This window comes from Sinohyriopsis cumingii, chromosome 13 (genome assembly GCF_028554795.1).
Source record: "Sinohyriopsis cumingii isolate HCF-2022 chromosome 13, ASM2855479v2, whole genome shotgun sequence".
Taxonomy (NCBI): domain Eukaryota; kingdom Metazoa; phylum Mollusca; class Bivalvia; order Unionida; family Unionidae; genus Sinohyriopsis; species Sinohyriopsis cumingii.
In genome coordinates, this window is record NC_142973.1 from 43,287,675 (window position 1) to 43,311,286 (window position 23,612).

The following is a 23,612-nucleotide window of genomic DNA, read 5'->3' on the forward strand; positions in this document are numbered from 1 at the left end:
GAAGATATACAGTCAACACAGATGTATCTCAGTACTGGTGATGGTGATCTTTTCTGAGATAACCAATACTGGACTTAGGCACCAAACGCCACAGAGCTGTTGATGACATCAGTGCCAGCACAGTATCAACTTATGCCATCAACTTCCGATGTCAGTTACATTATTGATTTTCCTGGTATACCCATTCATGGCTCCAAAACACAGATATCTCTCAGGTATCCAGACATAACTCTGACCTGGATGCCAACTATATCAATTATTGGCTGCAGAAGCAGGCAGGTATGGTGATAAATTTTCCCAGTATTCCCATTTCTGGCTTTAAACCAGATGACATATGAGCACCTGGCCATATATTGCTCCAAAACTCTTGACTCAAACACCAACATATCAGGCATTTTAAGTATTTGACATTGGAATTGTGTACAGTATTGATTTTCTGGTATACATATGCCTGACTTACAATACAGATAGCACCTGGCCATGACAGTTCCAACTCTGACTTGAATACCAGGCATAATAAGCATATCTAGCACTGGAATTGGTAAACCATCTCTTGCTACCTGATTCTTGGACCCAAGGAAGTATTGCAGACCAGTACTGAACAGCTCCATTACCACTCCTGACTCTTTTGACCCTGTACCAGCTACAATAACACCCTTTTCTCAGATGCTCAGTGCTAACCTTGGACCATCAGGGATACACAAAGGGAACTCCTGGAAATTACTGTTTTCACAAGATGGACAGATTCTTTGTGTTTGTTTACTGTCCCACACAGACTGTTTCACTTGGTCAGTCATTGCACTCCTCATTAGGTCAGTTATTGCACTCCTCAATAAGTCATTGCACACCTCACAGGAGGCTCTTCCATCACCAATGGATCATCCTTTATTGATCAAATGATATTCAGATAAGTCTTGTCCTTTCAAGCATTGATTAACAAGGTTTTACATCTCTACCTATAAAACTGTCTTCCCCCACCTTCTAAGTCATTTAAAGCCTCCTAGAGATTCTTGTGTCTCTAGATTGCATAGTCAGCAACTTCTTTGAATTGTTGTGGTCTGATCAAGTTACTGAAGTACTTCATTGCTTTGAAAGGCTACTTCAAGATCCAATTGTCAACAGTCTTTTTTTTTTGTATTGACAACAGCCAGCAATTTTAACTGTGCCATCTAAAAGACACAGCCACTTTTCACCTTGTAGGCCCAGTTGTTCACAGAGACATTGTTGGCCTCGGACTGTAAACCTTCCTGCATGTGTTTGGACCAGAAGTCCTTAAACAACACACAACTGCTTTAAAATGTCATAACAACAGGACCCATGCCAGACTTGTTTCCCTGGCTGTTTTTAAAGCAATATGAACTTAGCCTCAACCCTTTCATCAAGAACTCTACTAACACTCATGCTTGGAAGCCATTGTCTCATATGGCTCATGTGGCAACAGAGCAGCTCAACACTCAGTTACCTAATTCCCTGGCAACAGAGCAGCTCCATGCTTGGTTTCCAAATGCCATGGCAACAGCAGCTCAATACTCAGTTACCTAATGCCATGACAACAGAGCAGCTCAAGACTCAATTACCTAATGACATAGCTGTGTCAGTTAATCTTCGCATGGTGGAAGGATACGCATTTCTTTCCACTTTACTACTGTCTTTGAAATCATCACGTAGCCATGTTTAGTTTGTAACAGCCACCAAAGAAGCAAACTTCACAGGTATAGCCATCCAGGGAATTGGCATAATTTGTTATGAGAGATTAGAGATTGGGAAGAACTCTGTCAGAAATAATGCCTGACATTCTGGTGGGAAGAATTGAACTTTAACCCATAATGGGAGATACTACATTGTTCACTTTTATTTATGATATAGATTGTTTCAGAGAGTGTCCAGACCATGTTCAATGCACCCCCCCCCTTTTGCAAACAGTACCCATTATTATAGATGTCCCAGTACCATTGCTCTTTTAGAAGAAAACTTTGAGATACTGTGTCTTTAGCTGGAACTCTTAGCACCCTTTCTGAATACTATCCTTGTGAGATGGATGTACCTCAGGGCAACATATTGTCAGTCAAAATTGACAGCGTAGTGAAATGCCTTAATCCAAGAACTGACTGCTCATTATCTGTTGATGACTTTTTTATCTGCTACAGATGAATGAGTATGCATACTATTGAACATCAACTTCAGATGAGCCTAAACAAAGTCAAAAAATGAGCAAAACAAAATGGCTGCAAATTTGTTAAATCAAAACCTGACTGTATGCATTTCTGCTGATTACATCATATTCATGATGACCTAAAACTCTTATCAACAGTTCTTTTTTTTTGTTGTGGAGGAGAGAATATTTGGCAACTCATTATCAACTACAGATTAACATTTCTTCCACATATATGATATCTCAGGGATAAATGTGAAATATCCTGTATTTGGTATAAGTCATGGCAAAAACAAATTGGGAGCAGATCAAAAGGTCTTTGTATGGTTATACAGGTTGTTGACTATAGCTCAGCTGTGTATGGATCAGCTTGTAAAATTTACTTGCATTGCTTGATCCAATACAGGGATTTACAAATTTTATAAAAGTCAGCTTGCCATAGTCAAGCTGACTGGAAAATTGAACTTGCCCTTAGAAAATTTGAGCTTGCCTCAAACATAATATCCAACATCAGCAAAATAATAAGACATAAGATGGTATATTTTAAGCAAATCACATGATATTTATTGAAACGTTTTATTCCCTTGTATTTCTATCAATAGCTTACAACCATATGTTGACAGTTAATGTTATATAAGAATATATATGTACATAATACATGTAGAAAGATATGTAGATTAGAAAGAGATAGAATGCAGATGTAGCTGAAAGAGTAAATGCAGACATGTTCATTTATATTGACAGATAAAGAGATAGGTACAACAGATTTTGGAACTAGCTACATTTTTAAGAGAGAGAGAGAGAGAGACTCAGCTCAAGGATTTGTGAACACTTATTTTATCCATTTATTTTATGATTATCATATAGTCAGATCAGTGACACCCATCCAAATATTTGAGAATCCGACTGTTTACAGTCAGTTTGATAGATGGAGAAAATGTTAGAACTGCTATTGCAACACCCCATGACACCATCTATAGGCAGTGAATGGATAAAGACTTTACTGCACAAATTACAGCAGGCTATTAACTACACTGAAACCTTTCAAAAAACAAAAGGTAGTGTCTTTTAAGAATCTTAAATCAGCAGATACTAGTATTACAAAAATATAATGTTCATATACAATCTGTGAAAAGTATCCTGTACAAGTCACAATCCTATAAAAGGTAACGAAAGGGCAGATAAAGCTGCAAAATCCAAATCCATGTTGGCCATAATTCCAGGCAAGTCCACTGTCCTTTTTCCATATTTGGTTGGGGGGGGGGTGATGTTTAATGCCATTTTTCATCACCTGATATGCCATTCATGGCAGCCAGTATATTTGCTAGAGGAAGAACCCAGGAAGACCACAGGAAGACCCACTGACCTGCCAGAAGGTACTGGCGAGCTTTCTCACATACCCACATTGGGCAAACCAACACTTCAACTCACATACACAGAGGTGAGATGTGTGAGTGATATGTTAAGGCAAGCACTTTTAACCACTTGGACACCCAGGGCCCTGAATGTCTTTGCAGACTCCTTGTCCAATCAAATTCAGCTCATTATTACCAAATGGTTCTTATTTCCCTTGGTGTTTAGTTGAATTTGCTCCCATTAGTTATGACCTCACATAAACCATTTGTGATGAAATGGAAGACAAAGCCCACAACCTTTATCTCTCCAGTCCCAAATCATAAAGTCTGGGCAGTGGACACTCTTTCCTTAAACTGAAATGGTCTCACAGCATGCACTGTTTCTCCTCTCCTCTGTTGCCCAATCATTGAAAAATGTGAAGGAATTGGCATGAAGTCAAATCATGACTGCTGCCTTCAAGTTGGAAAAAATTGTTGATCAGTGATCTGATAAACTTAACAAAGGAGATTCCCAGAGAAATCTGGACTTTCCCAGCCTGCTGAAACAGTTGTAAATGCAGGTAATGCATCCATACCCAGAGATGGTTGCAAGCCCTCAGAAAAATGGTTAACAGAGCAAGCAGTGGACACATTTTTACCAGCAAGAAGCCTTACCCTTTTATCAAAACATGGGGTAGTGGTGAGTTTCTCTTCCAATGATGTGAATGCAAACACATTCCCTCAAAAGTCTTGGTACCACAGTTAGTTTACTTCCTCCTTTGGGCTTTTTGAGTAGAAGTCAGCTCTCATTGTTTTCTTGGGCTACTGTTGCACAATCTTAAACTGGCCCTTTGTCAGAAGTTGTATTTTCTGTGAGCTCTGATGAAGTTGAATAAAACAACCTTTTAAATCAAAATCTAAAGCAGATCTGTTTCCTGGTCATTTTAACTACAGCCTGGAGTCTCAGGGAGATGCATGCTTTCTTGGTTGATTAGAATTATCAACAGTTCCACCATGACAGATTGAATTCACACATAATGGCTCCAGCTTTCAGTGCCAAGAACAGGATCCCATTCATGAGAACAAGTTCTTTGTCTTACAGTCTCTATCTTCCTTGTACCTTTGACCATAATGGTTCAGAAATGGGACCCAAGTGAGCAACGCTATGCAGAAGAGGCAGATATCACTGGTACTTACCAGGAAGTAGGGGTGATATTTCCACTCTGGCCCTGTCGTCATGGATATGATGGGTTATCCTCTCCATTTATGAAGAAATAAGTCAGGACCAATGCATTCATTCCCATATCTGCTCACAAGGCTACCACTAGTGTAGCACCTCAGAGACCATTCATCCTGAATGACTCAGTTTGACCTGGTAGCATCTAGAGCAATCACACGCAGGCTACTTTCCCAGAACAGCTTTTCAATGACTTGGTCTGGATTTGCCAGAGGTAAATATTTCTACATGTCCAGACATATTCTATATGCTAGCTTTAGCCCATATCTCATGAAGTTTGAAACTGCTTTATGGACATAAGGGGATGAGAGATTGAGCCTTCTCAGATGTAAGAGGATGTAACTCCTTCAACCTCTTACATAGTTTCCTAATCTGGTGATGTATTTAAAGAAACAAGCAATTGTTGGAGTAAAATGTTTCTTCGTTAATACTTGCTGGGTCATAATAGGGGCACACACTATGAGCCTCTTTGAAATTTTATTAAAACCAGATTATGCTTATCTGGTCCAGCAGTAACTAAAATATGTACAGTATTTAGGGTCAGTCTGTTTATCAAGGTGGAGATTGCTCTCGTCAGACTTTTACCTTGGTGGTAAGATGACTTTTAGTACTTTTGAGGGATCACTGGTTTTGCAATATGGTGGTTATACTCCGGACATATTATTGTTTCAAAGACGTTACATGTCAGTATTTTTTAGAAAAGCAAATTATATTTCTTTTTTATATGATATTTTTGTACATGTTTATTACTTTTTTTTATAGTACATAAACATACATATAATATGAAATGTAAGGCTATCAATGGCAGTGGAAAAGATTTTAGTGAATTTAGCACAGAAGTTTTATTTATTTCTTATTTTTGATGCTAGAATTAAATATAATACAATATTAGGCATTATTTTCCTGGTAGAATTTGGTATCACTAACATATTGAATTTAACTGTGTTGATAGGAATGTAATGATATATGATGATGATTTTATAGCCCGATTTTCTGCTATGAAGGAATATTAATTTCAGGTGATATTTCAAGTAGCACTGACTATCTTGGAACATAAAAGTGCTGAGCTGCTTGATTGTCGGGATGATGGTGAGGCTATGACCATCCTAGGATGTTACCTGGAGAATATAACAAATCGTGACTCTTCCATGCCAGATATTTGCCATACCAATATTATGATGTGCTCAGCCAATGCTGGTTCCAAACAGGTGAGCTTTACTGAGAAAGTCAACCATTTGAATGATGATAACACTTATTTTAACATAAATGTTTTGTCAGAAAGTTGCATGAGTTTTTTTGGTGAGATTTCAGAGGTGGTAGAAAATCAGAGTTTGCTAAGACATGTACAGTTATTGTGTACTGTAAAAATGACTTACAGTGAAAAGAAGGTTTTTTATCATTGTGTCTGACTAGTGAAACATGGACATCACTTTTCTAGCATCAGTGACATTACAAGTAATTAAGGTGTTGTGTTCAAATCTTTGAAAGTCATATACCTTCTACATCACTTGCTATATTCAAATGAAACTTTGGAATAATATGGTCCTATATGTTGATATTTTTTCACCAAAAAATTAATTTATGCAGAGTCCAGGGGTGCATATAGCTGAAACAGGTTTGTTGCCTTTGGTGGCAAGTTATGTGGGGTGCAAGTTACGAGGAGAAATTATTGGGTGTGGGCTGTACCAGTTGCATGGTTTGCCTAGAATACCAGTTGATGGCAGTTATATTAGGGCCACCCCTAGGATTGTCTCAAATGCATATCATATAAAAAAAATTGATAATTGGGAAGTAATATTGGAAACTCGAGATGTTTTCAGTACATACAGAATAATGTCAAATCAAATATTTTTGCATTTTAATCCCACTGTTCTCATCTAGAAAATGCCCATACATTATACACTGTATTTATCTCTCTCATTATATAGTATCCATTGCACAATATTTATTTGGATTTTCAAAATTACAAAATAATAAATTATATATTACCCACTACAAAGTGATGTGTCCATCATTGTTGTTTACTTCAGCTGTTTACAAGTAAGTATATTGCTTCCAGTTTCACATAAGTCTGAATAGCCCTTACATATTTTGTGTTTGCTGTATAAACACTGTATTTCATGCAGTAAAATCTTTGCATTGTGCCTGTTTATTAAACCATATCTAATTCCCAAGTGATAATTCATAAGCTGTCGGAGAGTGCACATAGGACAATAAGCTCTTAGCTTGTAAAGGCAATACCCACTTTGGTTTCTTGGTTAAAGAGTCCTTTGATAGAGCCATGAATGTCAGCATTATCCCTTCATGTCAGTATTAGGCTAATATGGACCATATTTTGTGCTTCTCTGACTTAGGTCAGCTGTATTGTTTCATGTTCATTTTTCAGGATTGTTGATGCTGTAATCATGAAATTGATGATGATATGCATCTATATTACTTCCACTCTCGTACATCAAAAATGGCTCATTCGAACCTATTTTTTCACCTATTACTAGTTTTGTTTAAGTTTCTGCATTTAACTGATGACCACGAGTTGTTTGGCATGTTATATGCATACTACCCTACCAAAAATCATGAAACTTGGCAGTTGCATGTAACATGATAATTGTTATATTCTTTTTGTCAAAGGAACTCTCTGTGTTCTACATTTCCTGCTTTCTCACTTTGTTACAATGCTGTGTTAAAAGTACATTTCTTTGGTTATTTATGTTCCATTCATAAACCATGGCATCCATCTTGAAAATGTTGTCATTGCTACACCATCAGAACAGATGGTATGGACATATCGACATGTAGTTTTCACTAAAATCCTTCCTATACCTGTAAATAGTCCTAAAGAAAATGGTGGAGATCTGACATATGGATGCCTTGGTGGCCATATTGAAAATTTTGTTATCACATTGATGGTCACATAATAATCCTATTACAATGGGTGTTTACTTAAACACATCGTGAAATATGCAGTTTGTCATATATTAAAATGATGCTGCTGTTGATGGAAAATAGCAGTGTAGAATTGAAATAACATGGGCAAACTTCAAACATAATTTTAAAATAACAAACCAGCATGAAGGATTACCAGTTGTTTGTAAGTAAACTAAGTATGTTTGATACAGTAGAAATATGATGAAGACCCATCTTCTAACATAGCCACAATGGCCATCTTGAAAATCTTGTTATTATTACTCCTTAAGGGTCGGTGGTTCTTTCCGGGGTTTTCACGGGTTCTTCCTCCACCATTAATACTGGCCTCTATGTATAGCCTATTGTGTGCTGAAAAATGGTGTTGAACCCTGCAACAACAACAACAACGATATATGTTTTTGTATTAAATTATAAGCATTTAATTTTGAAAAGCCTCTACTTCAGCAAAATGTAAAGACTACCAGTTAATGGTTTGAATTAGCTGTAATCCACTGTTTCATTGATTGGTATATATCAGCGAGCTTGTGAACATAATTACTGTTACAAATGCAATGAATCTTGCCCAAAAGTTCTAGCTGAATTTCAGTATTATACAAGATCAATACAGTCAAAACTCACAAAAATCAGTTTAAAGGTCATAGATCATGATTCATTTTTTTAAATTATATAATGATGAACACTATAATCAAAAGCAGGTCTGAATGGATTTCATGAGATCTGTTTTGTGGTTGCAATAATATCTTGAATAGGTGCAGTAATGGCCTGTGACCATAGGTTCAAGGTCAGTTCTCATAATTTCTACTGTAATAACTACAATATTCTGTTGATACAGTAACTCTATTTTATTTCATAGTTAGTATTCACTAATCTTAACAGTACATGGCATATTGGTACAAGAGGAATTCAATAATCATATATGATCCTGTTTAAAGTTTAAGGGTAGTGGCTATAATATTTTGATAGACTTTTGACCATGATGTTCACTCAAAGATAATAATGGATTTAGACTAAACTTACTATGTTTGGGCTTTCTCATAAATATCTCATGATTTAAGAAGTAGGTAAAATATGGCATATCAAGAACTTGTTATGTCACCAGTAGAGCATGACACTCTGTCAAGGGACTCTTGTTCAAGAAGTCTTTAAGAATTGTTGGGCATTAACAGCACATTTGACTTTCATATGAATACTTTGCAATAATAAAATTGGACAGTAAAGCATGGATTTTAAATGCTCATTTCTAGCTTGGTGAGTTTGAATACCAACACAAGCCACTGAAGTCATAATCAGCATGTCTTTGCCCCTTTGAATGTACTTGCTAGAAAGACTGAAGACAATTTTTGATTAAAAAAACAAATCACTTTTTTGATAACAATGGTGGTGGTAGTGTGGACACTAACCCTAACTTTATTCTTACATTGTGTGGTAAATTTTTTATACAGTTGTATACATCTCACTGCTGTTTTCATGGAGGATGGTGTTATACAGATCCCTTGTTGAATTCCATATAAATTTATGTAACTTTTGTGTCACATTATGTTCAGTAAATATTGGAGATTAAAATCAACATGTTACACTTTTTTATTTCAGCCCTCAATAGACATAACTGACTTGATAGATGACAGTTATCGTCAGTTTGGTCACCTTGACAACCAACACATTGATCAGCTGAGACTCAAATACAGGCTTAGTGTTGTGCAGGTACATTTTGCAGTATTATGATTTTCGAACAGCTGGCAGTATGTTGGGAATAATTTGGTGGAAAACATGAAACAATGAAAGTATATTTTTGTTAAGCCTTGGCAAGCATAAGCTATCTTAATAAATGATTTAAATTATATTTGATGCGTTTCATGCAATTTATTTGAGATGAACAACTCTAACATAGAAAATACTGATTTTTATCAGTAAAACCACCAAAATAGCAAAGCGAAATAACTTGGAAGTACAGCATGATGTCTTTGCCTTATATAATGTAATGATTCCATTTGACACTGATATCATGTGGTGCTAGTACAATTCAATAATATTGAAGAATAACATGTTTTTATTTACCAGAATTATACAGGGATAAAAACAATTGACATATACATAGGCTATCACTGAATAAAGGGAATGGGTAATTAATGAAGAGGGAGGAAGGACTATCCTATATTTCCTTTAAATATGTGTCCACTTGTCTCCAAGTTCTACACCTAATAAGTGTACAAACAATATAACAGACAAGTGTCCATAGTATGTAACCTGTGCAAGCTAAGCAGGAAGTGGGAGTCATTCAGTGGGGATGTCCTTATGCCTTCATTTGTGCATTGTGTGCAGAAAAAAAATAATTATGCAAAGAGATGAATCCAAAACTAAAACTGGGTAGGAATCACATGCACTGGTACTATGAAAGGGTACATAAATTATCACTACCTTTTACATATCAAGCTGCTATATTATGTTTTAAAAAAACTTCCTGAAATAGAAATTAATGTGAAAATAACATTAAAATTTAGCAAGGACTTTGGGGGCTAATACTTGATCAAATAAAATATGTGTAGATTGCTGAAAACACACAGCAAGGTAAAATGGTCAAGCAGAATGAAACTTTTCAGGTATCCATGCATCCAAGTTAAAAGAATATCAATAAGTTAACAGTGACAGTGATATCAGACTGGGATAAGGTTGTTTTCTCAGTTCTTGAACTTTCCATCTTAATAATAGTAGGAAGAAATCATGTATTGTTATGTACCATCTGTAGCTTGGATGTAGCAACCTGGAAAGTAAGCAATGCAGTATTGGCAGGTAATGTATTACTGCTATTAAAATAATTTTGAAGCATTAAATATGGAATTTAAAAAGTTATCAGTAAAAAAAAATCATTATAGTTTTCACAATCTGCTGGCTTGTAATAAGTACACTGTTGTGTAATTGTGCCTTTTGTTTCAATCCACAACTTTAACATACGAGTTGGAGCTCTGGATGAAGAAAATATTACCAGTATTAAGATCTTCCTCATAATCCAGTGTCAGATTTGCTTACCCATAGCTCAGAGTTAATTTGCCAATTTTAGTAATAATTTCTGATTCATTTCAAATGTTACTTAGGAAATGACAAAATTAGATTTTGTTTATCGCAGCTAGTATGGCAGATTTCGTTCGTAAAACAGAAGGCACACTGTTAAAGTATTGTAATCATCATTGAGGGTGAATAATTGTTTTAAAATATATACAGAGTAAATGGCCTCTTTACTTGAATGAAATGAATGATTAGTTAATATAGTGATAATATTTGTGCTTAGACTATAGCTGTTATCGATACTTGCTACATAAAGGGTCCCACTCACTCAGTTAGCTTGACAGGGCCTTAAGCAAACAAACTCATGCTGTGAAACCAAAGTAAGAAGACAGGCACTGAGAAATACAAAGGATATGAAATGATGGATATCAATTTGCTCAAGGTTTCATCGGTACAAAAAATATGTGATAAATTTGGCTGAAATCTGACATTCCTCTGTAAAGTTTTGCTTGGGAAACTGAAGTTAGGAAAACAGGCAGTCATGGGCCATAACTTTTGTAAATCTTTAACAAAATTGTAGAATTATTTAAATCAGACCCCTTCATTGTCATACCAGTATAAATATGCATGTTAACTGGATTTTTTTCAACTCTGACATTCCTTCATATATTTGTATTGCATTGAGCAATGTTAGGAGGACAGGCACTCAGGGGCCATAACTCCATTAAATCGTGTTATGGAAGGCTTGAAATTGAACTCATTCAAAGTCAGAATAAATCTTTGTGCGAAAAATGGTTGAAATCCAACAATCCTTAGTAAAAGTTAAGAAAAAGAAACCACATCCAGGATGAAAAAAGATCAGGGTTGGTGGCGTAACTCCTGTCGACGAAGCTACTGAATGCTGGAAATCAGACTTTCTCAAGGTCATTGCGGTATAAAACTGCATGCCAAAAGTTGTTTGAATGCCGCTAATGTTGATAAGTCATGATGCAGAAATCATTGTAGGACTGGTAGGCAGACAGGGTCATAACTCTCTGAATAATGCCATATCATTCTGGAAATAAAATTCATTCAAGATCTTATCAGTATGAAACTGGAAGCCAAATATCATTGAAATCCAACAAAAGTAAAGTTATGTTGCGAAAACCAAAAGCAGGAGGACAGGCAATCAGGGGGCCTAAATCCTCTAAATGATGACATTGTAGGCTGAAAAATGGAACTCTCATTCAAATTTTCAACCAAATTTGGTCAAATGTTCTTATCTTGCAAAACCCAATTTGTTGGCAGACAGATGGAAGGACTGGCAGATGTCTGGACATCGTGATTATTATAGTGCTCTGCTGACTTTATCCAGTAGGGCTATGATTATGGATGTGTGTGACAAAAATCTCTTATTACATTTTGAGACAAGGATATAGGACACACCCTTTGTACTCGAATGCACTTTGCTAACATGATGTTATTGATTTTTGCCAGTTTGTGTTAATTTGAAAAATGACAGCTACTGCTGCAATATAAACTTTTCTTAATAAAACACAAAAAATAATAATAAAAATGCCAAGTTATGACTTGTATTTTAACTAGTTTTTCTTTAATATCTCTGTGTTACAGGTATTCTCTGCTGTTTAGTTTAAATGCTTAAAGTGTTGATGTATCATTTGCTAAAATTGGAAAACTTTCTTCAGCCTTTGACAATGTCATTTATTGTACAAGTATATAGGATTTCTAGAATTGGGAACATACTTCTGTAAAGGACTGTTGTATACATGTCATATATATGTATGAAATGAAATTTAATTGCTGATTATTAGCTGCATGACATAAAAAATACATGTCTGGTGCTTAAATTTGAGAAATGTTTCTTTTGCCACAGAGTATAGAGGACAGTACAATGCGAAACATTCTGCGAAGTGTGTCTTCAGACACGCTGTTCCAGGGCAGAGAGCTGGAGGACCTTTATGCCTTATTCAAGGTAGGCATTTGCTATATGTGTTAATAAATTCTGACACTAGATAATGAGAAGATCCAAGCAAAGCATCAACATTATTGCATTAGAAAAATACAGAACTATAGTGTTGAATCAGTCAGCTACCAGTATAATTTGCAAAACTATTGAAAAGTTATTGAGTATTTGTCTTCATAAATCATATTTTTTAACATTTTAATTGTGCATACAGACAAGTAATTTATTGACTAATGTAAACTTACAGTAGCCAGGTAAAAAAGAATGAAGGTTGTTTGAATGACATTGGTCTAGTTCATACAGATACACCCCACTGTACATTGAGGCGCTCAGTGGTGTTTCATTTTAATAATTTAGGCCCTTATTTTTGCTACCAGTTGTCTGTGATTTGTGTTTACATTGTTGCTTTACCCATGCCAGGCCCAGCAACAAGATATGCACACGGCTCTACTGAGCGTCTCCTATGCTGCTAGAAGCCGCATAATGTCATCAGTATGGACTTTGTTCTTCATTCATAGTATGCAGACCATGATTGAACTCTATTATTACATACAGTGCTGCATGTGCTAAGTCAATAAAATTTCTTTAAAATATTTTAACACCATTCATTTTCTTTAAAAATGTTATGAACTGTGTTTTTCACTATACATTCTACTTTTGCTGCTAACTCAAAACAATATAGACCCTGAGGTACCAATGTATAATGCACTGGCAGATCATGTTGAATATTTGTTTATTCTACAGATTATAACTAACAAACTGTACAGACCGCCCAGATCTGCTGGCATGTTATGCATTTAGAGCTGAGGTGCAGAACTTGAACATTTACAGTGTACCTTGACTTAGAGGATAATTCATGAGTGTTCAGATTTAATACATGTGTGCAGAGGATAATACATGCATGTTCAGATTAAATAGCTGTATATTGAGGATAATACATTGGTGTTCAGGTTTAGTACTTGTCTTTAGAGGATAATACATTGGTGTTCAGGTTTAATATATGTCTTTAGAGGATAATACATTGGTGTTCAGGTTTAATACCTGTCTTTAGAGGATAATACATTGGTGTTCAGGTTTAATACTTGTCTTTAGAGGATAATACATTGGTATTCAGGTTTAATACTTGTCTTTAGAGGATAATACATTGGTGTTCAGGTTTAATACTTGTCTTTAGAGGATGATACATTGGTGTTCAGGTTTAATACATGTCTTTAGAGGATAATACATTGGTATTCAGGTTTAATACTTGTCTTTAGAGGATAATACATTGGTGTTCAGGTTTAATACTTGTCTTTAGAGGATGATACATTGGTGTTCAGGTTTAATACATGTCTTTAGAGGATAATACATTGGTGTTCAGGTTTAATACCTGTCTTTAGAGGATGATACATTGGTGTTCAGGTTTAATACTTGTCTTTAGAGGATGATACATTGGTGTTCAGGTTTAATACTTGTCTTTAGAGGATGATACATTGGTGTTCAGGTTTAATACCTGTCTTTAGAGGATAATACATTGGTGTTCAGGTTTAATACCTGTCTTTAGAGGATAATACATTGGTGTTCAGGTTTGATATATGTCTTTAGAGGATAATACATTGGTGTTCAGGTTTAATACCTGTCTTTAGAGGATAATACATTGGTGTTCAGGTTTAATACCCGTCTTTAGAGGATAATGCATTGGTGTTCAGGTTTAATACATGTCTTTAGAGGATAATACATTGGTGTTCAGGTTTAATACATGTCTTTAGAGGATAATACATTGGTATTCAGGTTTAAAACCTGTCTTTAGAGGATGATACATTGGTGTTCAGGTTTAATACATGTCTTTAGAGGATAATACATTGGTATTCAGGTTTAATACTTGTCTTTAGAGGATAATACATTGGTATTCAGGTTTAATACTTGTCTTTAGAGGATGATACATTGGTGTTCAGGTTTAATACATGTCTTTAGAGGATAATACATTGGTGTTCAGGTTTAATACCTGTCTTTAGAGGATGATACATTGGTGTTCAGGTTTAATACTTGTCTTTAGAGGATGATACATTGGTGTTCAGGTTTAATACTTGTCTTTAGAGGATGATACCTTTGGTGTTCAGGTTTAATACCTGTCTTTAGAGGATAATACATTGGTGTTCAGGTTTAATACCTGTCTTTAGAGGATAATACATTGGTGTTCAGGTTTGATATATGTCTTTAGAGGATAATACATTGGTGTTCAGGTTTAATACCCGTCTTTAGAGGATAATGCATTGGTGTTCAGGTTTAATACATGTCTTTAGAGGATAATACATTGGTGTTCAGGTTTAATACATGTCTTTAGAGGATAATACATTGGTATTCAGGTTTAATACCTGTCTTTAGAGGATAATACATTGGTATTCAGGTTTAATACCTGTCTTTAGAGGATAATACATTGGTGTTCAGGTTTAATACCTGTCTTTAGAGGATAATACATTGGTGTTCAGGTTTAATACCTGTCTTTAGAGGATAATACATTGGTGTTCAGGTTTAATACCTGTCTTTAGAGGATAATACATTGGTGTTCAGGTTTAATACATGTCTTTAGAGGATAATACATTGGTGTTCAGGTTTAATACTTGTCTTTAGAGGATAATACATTGGTATTCAGGTTTAATACCTGTCTTTAGAGGATAATACATTGGTGTTCAGGTTTAATATGTGTCTTTAGAGGATAATACATTGGTGTTCAGGTTTAATACGTGTCTTTAGAGGATAATACATTGGTGTTCAGGTTTAATACATGTCTTTAGAGGATAATACATTGGTGTTCAGGTTTAATACCTGTCTTTAGAGGATAATACATTGGTGTTCAGGTTTAATACATGTCTTTAGAGGATAATACATTGTTATTCAGGTTTAATACATGTCTTTAGAGGATAATATAGGTTTAACCTGTATCTTGGGAATAATAAAGGTTTAATATAATTATTTTAGGATAACACATAAGTGTTCATTAGACATGATTTTTTAAACTAAAAATGAGCTGAATAATATAAATATTGCAAATTTGTGAATTGTTTTGTTGACAAAGTATTTCTGACTTGACATTGTTATGTGACATTGTATGTAAGTGAGTTGTTTGTTAGCATAGTGTTTATGACATGCCAAATTTATGTGCCATTGAAAGGGGGTGACTTGTTTGTTTACATACAAAGATTATTTGAAAATTTCTGAATATATTCTTATAACTTGTTTGTTTGACTGTCAAATACATTATCTGATCATGTTACATTAGGGATAATTTTCTCTGCTATTTCCAGATCACACCCTCTAGGAAAGACAAAAAAATGTCTTTCAATCCATGTATTATAGAAAAAGGGTTGCGCCTTTCCACCCACTAGGTGGCTACCATTATACTTGTATGTAACCAGTTTTCACCTTCATTTTCATGCTGTAAAGACATTCCTCTGAACATCCATTTTATTCTATGCTTAAGCTTCTCCTTTGAATACATTCTTCGATCACATTAAAATTAGGCTGTAAGCCTGCTACCACCCAAATCCAGCCCTACTAACAAAACTTAATCTTTTCTGTATATATATCTTAATAGACACGGGATCATAACTCTTGCTCATTACCTCCCTTTGCCACCACTAGCTTTAACCAGTTTTTGAGCTTCACTTATTTAGCTAATTATGAATACACTGATGTGTTAATTTATCTATGGTTTCTATTATTTTATCATTTCTGAAAAATGTCCACTAAATGCAGTAAATTAAAGATATTCAAAGCAAGGGTGACATGCATGAGTTTTGCATGGTATGTAATTCTTCTGCCCCTTACAGCATGTGTAATCTGTGGTTCGAGGAGACCTCATCTGCAGTATTTCAAAAATCAGCCAAGGAATAAATAGAAGAGGGGAAAATCATACAAGACCAGTCTAGATGTCTTAAGTATTCATCTGAAAAGAGAATCAGTTGTGTACCTTTGGGGAAATGTTACTGTGGTCCACACCACCACCAGATATCAGAAAGATGATGCCTTCTACCACTGTGACATAGCAGATAAATACAGATGTTGCAGTCACAGTTGGATACGGCTGCCTTTAGGCAGTATATTCATTGGCTAATGTTGATGACAGCAACACTAATCCTGACTTCAGGCCAAATTTTATATATTTTTCCATCTTTCACTTCTACATATAATTAAAATTTCCCATTTTTAGGCAGCACAGTCAGTATGTCTGAGCATGGCTTTGGGCCTGTAAATATGGGTATGTGTGGTATTTTTCAGATCCAATAGATCCAGCATATAGTACTGTCTCATCATCTAGAACTTTACCGACAACCCAGCCACCCCAGCCAGCCCAACGTGCACGCGATTATGGGGATCTTATTGATAGATTTAATTCTTTTAGTAATACATACAGCTTCTTCTGTGTATAAGAACAAGAATCATAGTGAAAGATCTGTCCCTATAGCTAGGTCAACAACCATGAATGCCTGTTGTGATGGGGATGATAGTGAAAAGTCCATCCATGCAGCAATGCTGCAAGCACATCCACTACTGAAGCTTACCAGACCAACTTCTGTAAATTTTACAACTGGACCGACCATTCTTCTGGTTAACCAACTGTCCACTGCAGGATATTGGTAGTGGATTTTAGGGAAGATGGCATTGCGTCACCATTACCACAGGGAATGGTTTATCAGGAAATGAAACCAGAATATCAGACCAAGAATATTCACATTGAGTGTGCAGATTATCCTGAGCAACTGCCTTACTCCAATTGGACCATGGATAGGATAGAGTTCAGTTTTAAGGCTGCACTCAAATAGATATACCAGGTGCTGCCAGCTTAAGAATGCCCTCTATCCCTTCCACCACGGATAATTACGAAGTCAAAGTATCAGTCAACATCGATAAGGAGGGAGAGTCTTCATCTGTCTCGATGCTTCCTCAATCAACAAAAATCAAGGAGATTAACGATTAGCTGTCTGAACATATCAGTGACCTGTGGAATGCTAACACTTCCTTTCAGAGAGCCAATTATGACTGATGTTTTACTCATGAAGTTGGCACTAGAGATTGTACAGAAAAGCCATACAGACAGTACCTCCACTCCAGACTGCTTCTTGTGACAAAGTCCAAATGCAGACTGAGACCTGTAATCAATCTAAGTAAGCTCAGTCAGTTTATTTCTGTCCAAAAATTAAGGATAGCGATGGTGAAGTACATCTGTTTTTTTTGGCATGATGTTTTATCTGTGAGATCAGCCTTGACCTGTCCAAAATGTATTTTCAAATTCCAATTCATGCAGCATGCAGATATTTTAATTTTGTATACTGGGGCAAAGCATATCAATTCCATGCTCTTCCTTTTGTCCTCAGCCTAAGCCCTTGGGCCTTCACAAAACCTTTAGATTGTAATCTCAAGGTTCAGGGTGGCCTCCTCCACAGTAACAGCAGCATACCTGGATGACATCCTTCAAAAACAATAGGTAAATTCAATTCAAGTCCAGGATATGAACAAACTTCTTGGGATCAGTCACAGACTTGGGTGGAAAATCAAGGTCAGGAAGTGGCTTATGGCAGGAATACCTCTCGAAAAACCCTCAACCAGAAATAATGATCTGTACATATGCCATTTGTAAGGTTGGGGAGCACATTAATGCTACTGGACTTTATGACAGTCAGTAGCAAGTGAAAGATTTAAGAGATGGCTCTTCACATCAGCCTCGTGGAAATGAAAGAGATTCTCAATGCCTCCCACACTTAGATGGAATGCATGCAAGGACATATTGTTCGGATTCTCTCATACAATTTAGTAGTGGTCATGTACCTCCTCAAATAGGGAGGGACGAAATCACCTGACCTTTGTGTAATTGTATAGGATTACTGTCAGTGGTGCACCAAATACCAGATAAATATCCAGGTCCACCACATACCAGGACAGCTCAGCATTTTAGCTGTTTCACTGTCAAGGATGGGACAACTGCTCCACACAGTGGTCTCTCCATCGATCCACATTCAGTTGAGTTGGGGGTTGCCTGATAATAGATCCATTTACTATGATGCAGAATAACAAATTGCCCAACTTTGTCTCCTATTTTCCAGACCGAGAATCATGGACAATCAATGTGGGCCTACACCTTCCTTCCATCAGTCTGATCCCAATGTGCTGAAGATGAGGGATGTGAACTACCAGATAGTTCTGATCACCCCTCAGTAATGGGACAAATCATTGATCAGTGATCTCCTGGCAACAGATGTACCCAGAAACGTTATAGTGACCCCAACTATAGTAAAGTACTCCCTCACAAATGTATAAATAAACGATCTCCTATTTTGCTAAACTGATGTGAGACAAATTAATATAGCATTCATGCTCCTATTGGGTTACACAGGTAGGGTTAGGAAGCTCAGCATTTCCTCCTCTTATCTTTGATCTGGTAAAGTAAAAACTGATTACATCCATGTATGGTAGCCACCTAGTGGATAGAAAGGGGAGCTAACTTGTAAGAGCTGCTCTCCTTTGTCAATGATATATAGACAAGAAAGATGTTTTTTGTCTTTCTGGGAGGGCTGGATTTGGAGGTAGCAGAGAAAATTGTCCCTGATTTAATGGGATCTGGTAGGTATTATCGAAGAAACATAATTTAATTTAAAAAATTGCTTTCTTTGAACCTGTCCATAAATTCAACACCAGTCAATAGATATAATAACATTGTATAAAATGATCAACAACTGTGCAGCATGTCAGGCACCTGCATATATGTGTATGACATAACATAGAATTGCAGTGTAAAAATGTCAGAGAAGGAGAACAAGTTGACTAGTGATGAATGAGCATATTATAAATTCTGGGTGCTCTTTGGGTAATTTCCAACTGATATCAAGGCAAGCTTGGACAAGTTTGTGGACATAATTCTCAATCATATCCTACACTTTTGAGGTGGTTTCATCATTTTAAAGACGGTTGTGATCCATTGAGATGACCCACATTCTGAAATACAATGATTGGCAAGTGGGAAGTGGTGGCTTTGAAGGGGGCAATTGCTGATGATGCTTAATACACAGTGGAAGATATTTATGTTGTTAATTTGTTTTTAATATATTGAAGAATCATTTGAAGCTTAGAAAGGTTTGTGCAGGATGGGTCCTGCATCTGTTGATGGCTGATTGGAATTGTAAATAGATACTTACCAAACATAAAAGTGTCACCAGATATGTTTGCATGAAACTGGTGGTGAAACATGGACTTATTTTGGGATCGGATAAAACAAGCAGAGACCGCATATCACTTGATGTAGTCAAACTGTCGATGAGTTTTATATGCATTATGTTTCCCTGGACATTTTTATGCCTTGAGAGTGCTGCTAGCAGTTGTGGAGCACTACCAAACCACCCATCCACACACCAGTACCTAGGACAACGAACCAACACATACATCTGCCATTGTGTAAGATTTCCAGAAGGAGCACAGCATCCAAATCTTGCCATATTCTCCATACAACCCCAGTGGAGCTCCAGTTGAATTTTGGCTGAATCCCATTATCAAAGATTTGCTGAGGGGCAGACTATTTCAAAGCTGCCTTGTGGTTGAAGTGCAGTATTACAGTGTGTGTGTACATAATAGCTAAAAGTGAATACAAAATGTCATTTAAAGAATTTTCTTTTACAATGCACTGATATTCATAACTTGATAAATACCTCTTGTATATTATTTTATAACATGACATTCATCACTTTATATATGACATTCATCACTACATACATACATACATATATATGTATAACATACATACATACATACATATGTATAACATACATACATACATATGTATAACATACATACATACGTACACACACATATGCATACACACACACACATACACACATATACATACATCCATCCATACATACAGTGTGAGCCCGCAATAACACAGTAGTCGGGAGCCATAGAACCTGACCGTGTTATAGACAGAACCGTGTTATAAGCAACCAGGTCATTAAGCTAAAGAAAATGTACCCCCCAAAAATTGTGGGGGGTAAAATACATGCTTTGGCAGCACAGTTACCATCTTAAATTATGCATATTAAATGAGAAATACACCTATAGTGAAAACGGAGAAGACATATATAATCGTTTATTTTATTTAGAGAACCATAAATTGGTACATATACATGAATCCTGTTTATAAATGTCTAATGTATAGCATGAATAGAGTATCAACACCGTGTACTCACCTGCGAACCTAATCATATACATTGAATCCACAATACAAGTGATTGCATCGAAAATATGGACACACACAGCTTTAAAATATTCAATAATTTTGTAACAGGTCATATTGATTTGAATGCAGTGGAAAAACATAGCACAATCACGAAACAAATGATGAAGCACATTTACTTTTCAGCACGTTCCAAGTCAGTAAAAGTTAGTTTGCATTTTAACCCTCCATTGGTAGCATTTGTAAGCATATACTTTTCCCTACAAAAAGGAAACTTTCACAGCACAGTTAACGTGTTCCAGTCACGTTGGAAAATGCAAAAATCCATCAGATTCCATCACTTTTAAGTTTAGTACTGGCTTCCTTTGAAGAAAAGTTCTTTGGTGTTATTGAAAGATTGTAGCCAGCTTTCTTTGATGAAGGGTGCATGCACTATTGAAATCACCACTAAAGGACAGCTTTGGAGAACCAAACAAATGCCCATTTCTTATTGTGGCGGCAACATAAATAATTGTATTGCATGTTTCCTTTGAAATTTCAGGAAAACTATTTTTTCTGGGTACATTTTTAAAAAGAAATTGGCCGTCATTTGAACTATTCTAATTACTGTTCCTCCCATGCCTGTTAAATAAACCAATAAGTAAGATGTATTTTTTTTTAAATTTACATTTGTAGTAGCGGCATGATGCTGCCTTCCATGCATGCATCTGAAAATTAACAAAGGGTCAACGTACAGTAGAGATGCAGGTGTTCTAATGACAGGGATTATTACAGAAAATCTGAGTGTTCTGAAGGATTTAATTCTGAGTGAAAAGAAGAGGAATTTTACTTACCATTCACATACAAATGTCAGTCTTTGTAAATATATTAATTACAAGCGAGCAGCCAAAAATCAATTACGAGACAATGCCCTGTCCGGTTGATCGCCATTACCAAAAATGTCAACAACAAAAAAGCAGATATTTCAAAACATTAAGAACTCATGCTAGATGTCAAGATAAGCGGATTATGAAATAACAATGCACTGTTTAGATGATTTGTTAATATGGACACTGAATCTGTTTATGTAACAATAGATAAATTTCAGTGCATTTAATATCCAGTTTGCGGCTTCCTTTCATGGGGCCTCTGAATTTCTGCACTCCAAACCAATGGTTGTATATAAAAGTTTAAACAGCCAACACTGTCACCAATAAAAAATAATTGCCACATGGTATGTTTTGCAGCCAATAAGGAAAAACAATTCAAGTTTGTGACATTGGCTAAGACCTATGCGATCCCAGAATAAACTTTTAATTCGTAATATTTCGTACTTTTAAGAAGGAAAAAATACTTTTTCATGTACGAGAAAAATGCATATAAAATTTCAGGAGCCAAGCCACAATCTTGTATTATTCATACGCGATCTCTTCCACAAAATGATAATAAACTTTTTCCTGTTTTTTAGAGAAAGAATTTTGTTGTGCACAAGAAAAATACATGTGTATGAAATTTTGGGAGCCACACCATGCCCGTGTTATATCCAAATTCATGTTATAACGGAGCACGCTATAGCGGGGTCACACTGTATATGTATGTATGTATGTGTGTGTGTGTGTATATATATATATATATATATATATATATATATATATATATATATATATATATATATATATATACGATAAACAGTTATGTAAATCCAACAGGAAGAGTACATGACATCTTGTTACTGGAGGACCAGCCAGCAGCCAACAGACTTAGCTGATAAATATGACCCCTCTCGGCCATACTACGAACTGTACAAGGTTGACATTGACCAGTTCAGAACCATGTTCCTGTCAATAGTGCCATGGGCAAAGGGCTCAAGGGGAGGAGTCTTGGCCCTCAAATCTTTCAGGGTATGTATTTCACCATCCACTTTTATAATAGAGGTACATGATTGGAGTTCTTAATATGACCCAAATTGATACAGTCCATTGAGACCTACAGTAATCATGTTTTCCATCCATTCATCTATCAACATTTTGGATTCTGCATGATAACTTTCATGGAAATTGTTGGTTCTGCTTTGAAAGAAAAAAGCAGCACCATCTCTCAAATTCATCCATCATGAAAAGACAAAAAATGTTGTCTTTCCTGTCTATATAGGATTCAGACAAAGGAACACTTATCCATTACCTCCCCTGACCATTGCTAGGTGGCTACAGTTGTTTGCTCAGTTTTAGCTTTCACTGTTGTTACAACTCTATGGTCTTAAATAACTGAAAAGAGTGAAAACCAACAAGTTTTGTAAAAATTCAACAAATAATTTATTTCCCTAGAATACAAAGTGAAAATTTAAAAAGAATTTACAGTGTGGTGAATTAAATCCCAAATAGTCCTAAAAATTCTATCACAAGTCCAAAAGTATACAGTATTCTGGATGAATTCTAATAGTGTACCAAATGAATTTCAATTTTGAAAGAGCTTGTGTACCAGTAGGCTGAATAGTGTTGATGTGCTGACAGTCTTGCTGTATCACAGTGATACAGTAAAACCTATTATGAGCAATCTGTGCTATGAGTGACTACCTGTCAATTCCAACCACAATTGTAATGCATGGATAGATTGTATTATATAAACTCTGTGTCATGGGTGAGCACCTGCTGAATGTGACCAGCAACCACAGTGTCTTGGCAAAATATGCATTTTGACACTGCTGTGAATGACCACATTGCAAAAACAGGGATAAAACTCCACCAATCTCTGTTTAATCCTTGTAACAATGACCGCTTAAACTGTTCTATAAAAAAAAAGGTCTAGCAACAGATATCTGAAAT

At 35.9% G+C, this 23,612-nt stretch overlaps 1 protein-coding gene across 1 annotated transcript in view; it reads left to right on the forward strand.

Moving 5' to 3' along the window:
- Positions 1-23,612, forward strand: part of LOC149785308 (TBC1 domain family member 9-like) — a 113,886-nt gene that overhangs the window by 70,756 nt on the left and 19,518 nt on the right. The window contains exons 22-25 of the mRNA XM_089979198.1: positions 5,743-5,931; positions 9,239-9,349; positions 12,522-12,620; positions 22,500-22,691. Coding sequence (XP_089835324.1) covers positions 5,743-5,931; positions 9,239-9,349; positions 12,522-12,620; positions 22,500-22,691 — 591 coding nt within the window. The remainder of the gene's footprint in view (positions 1-5,742; positions 5,932-9,238; positions 9,350-12,521; positions 12,621-22,499; positions 22,692-23,612) is intronic.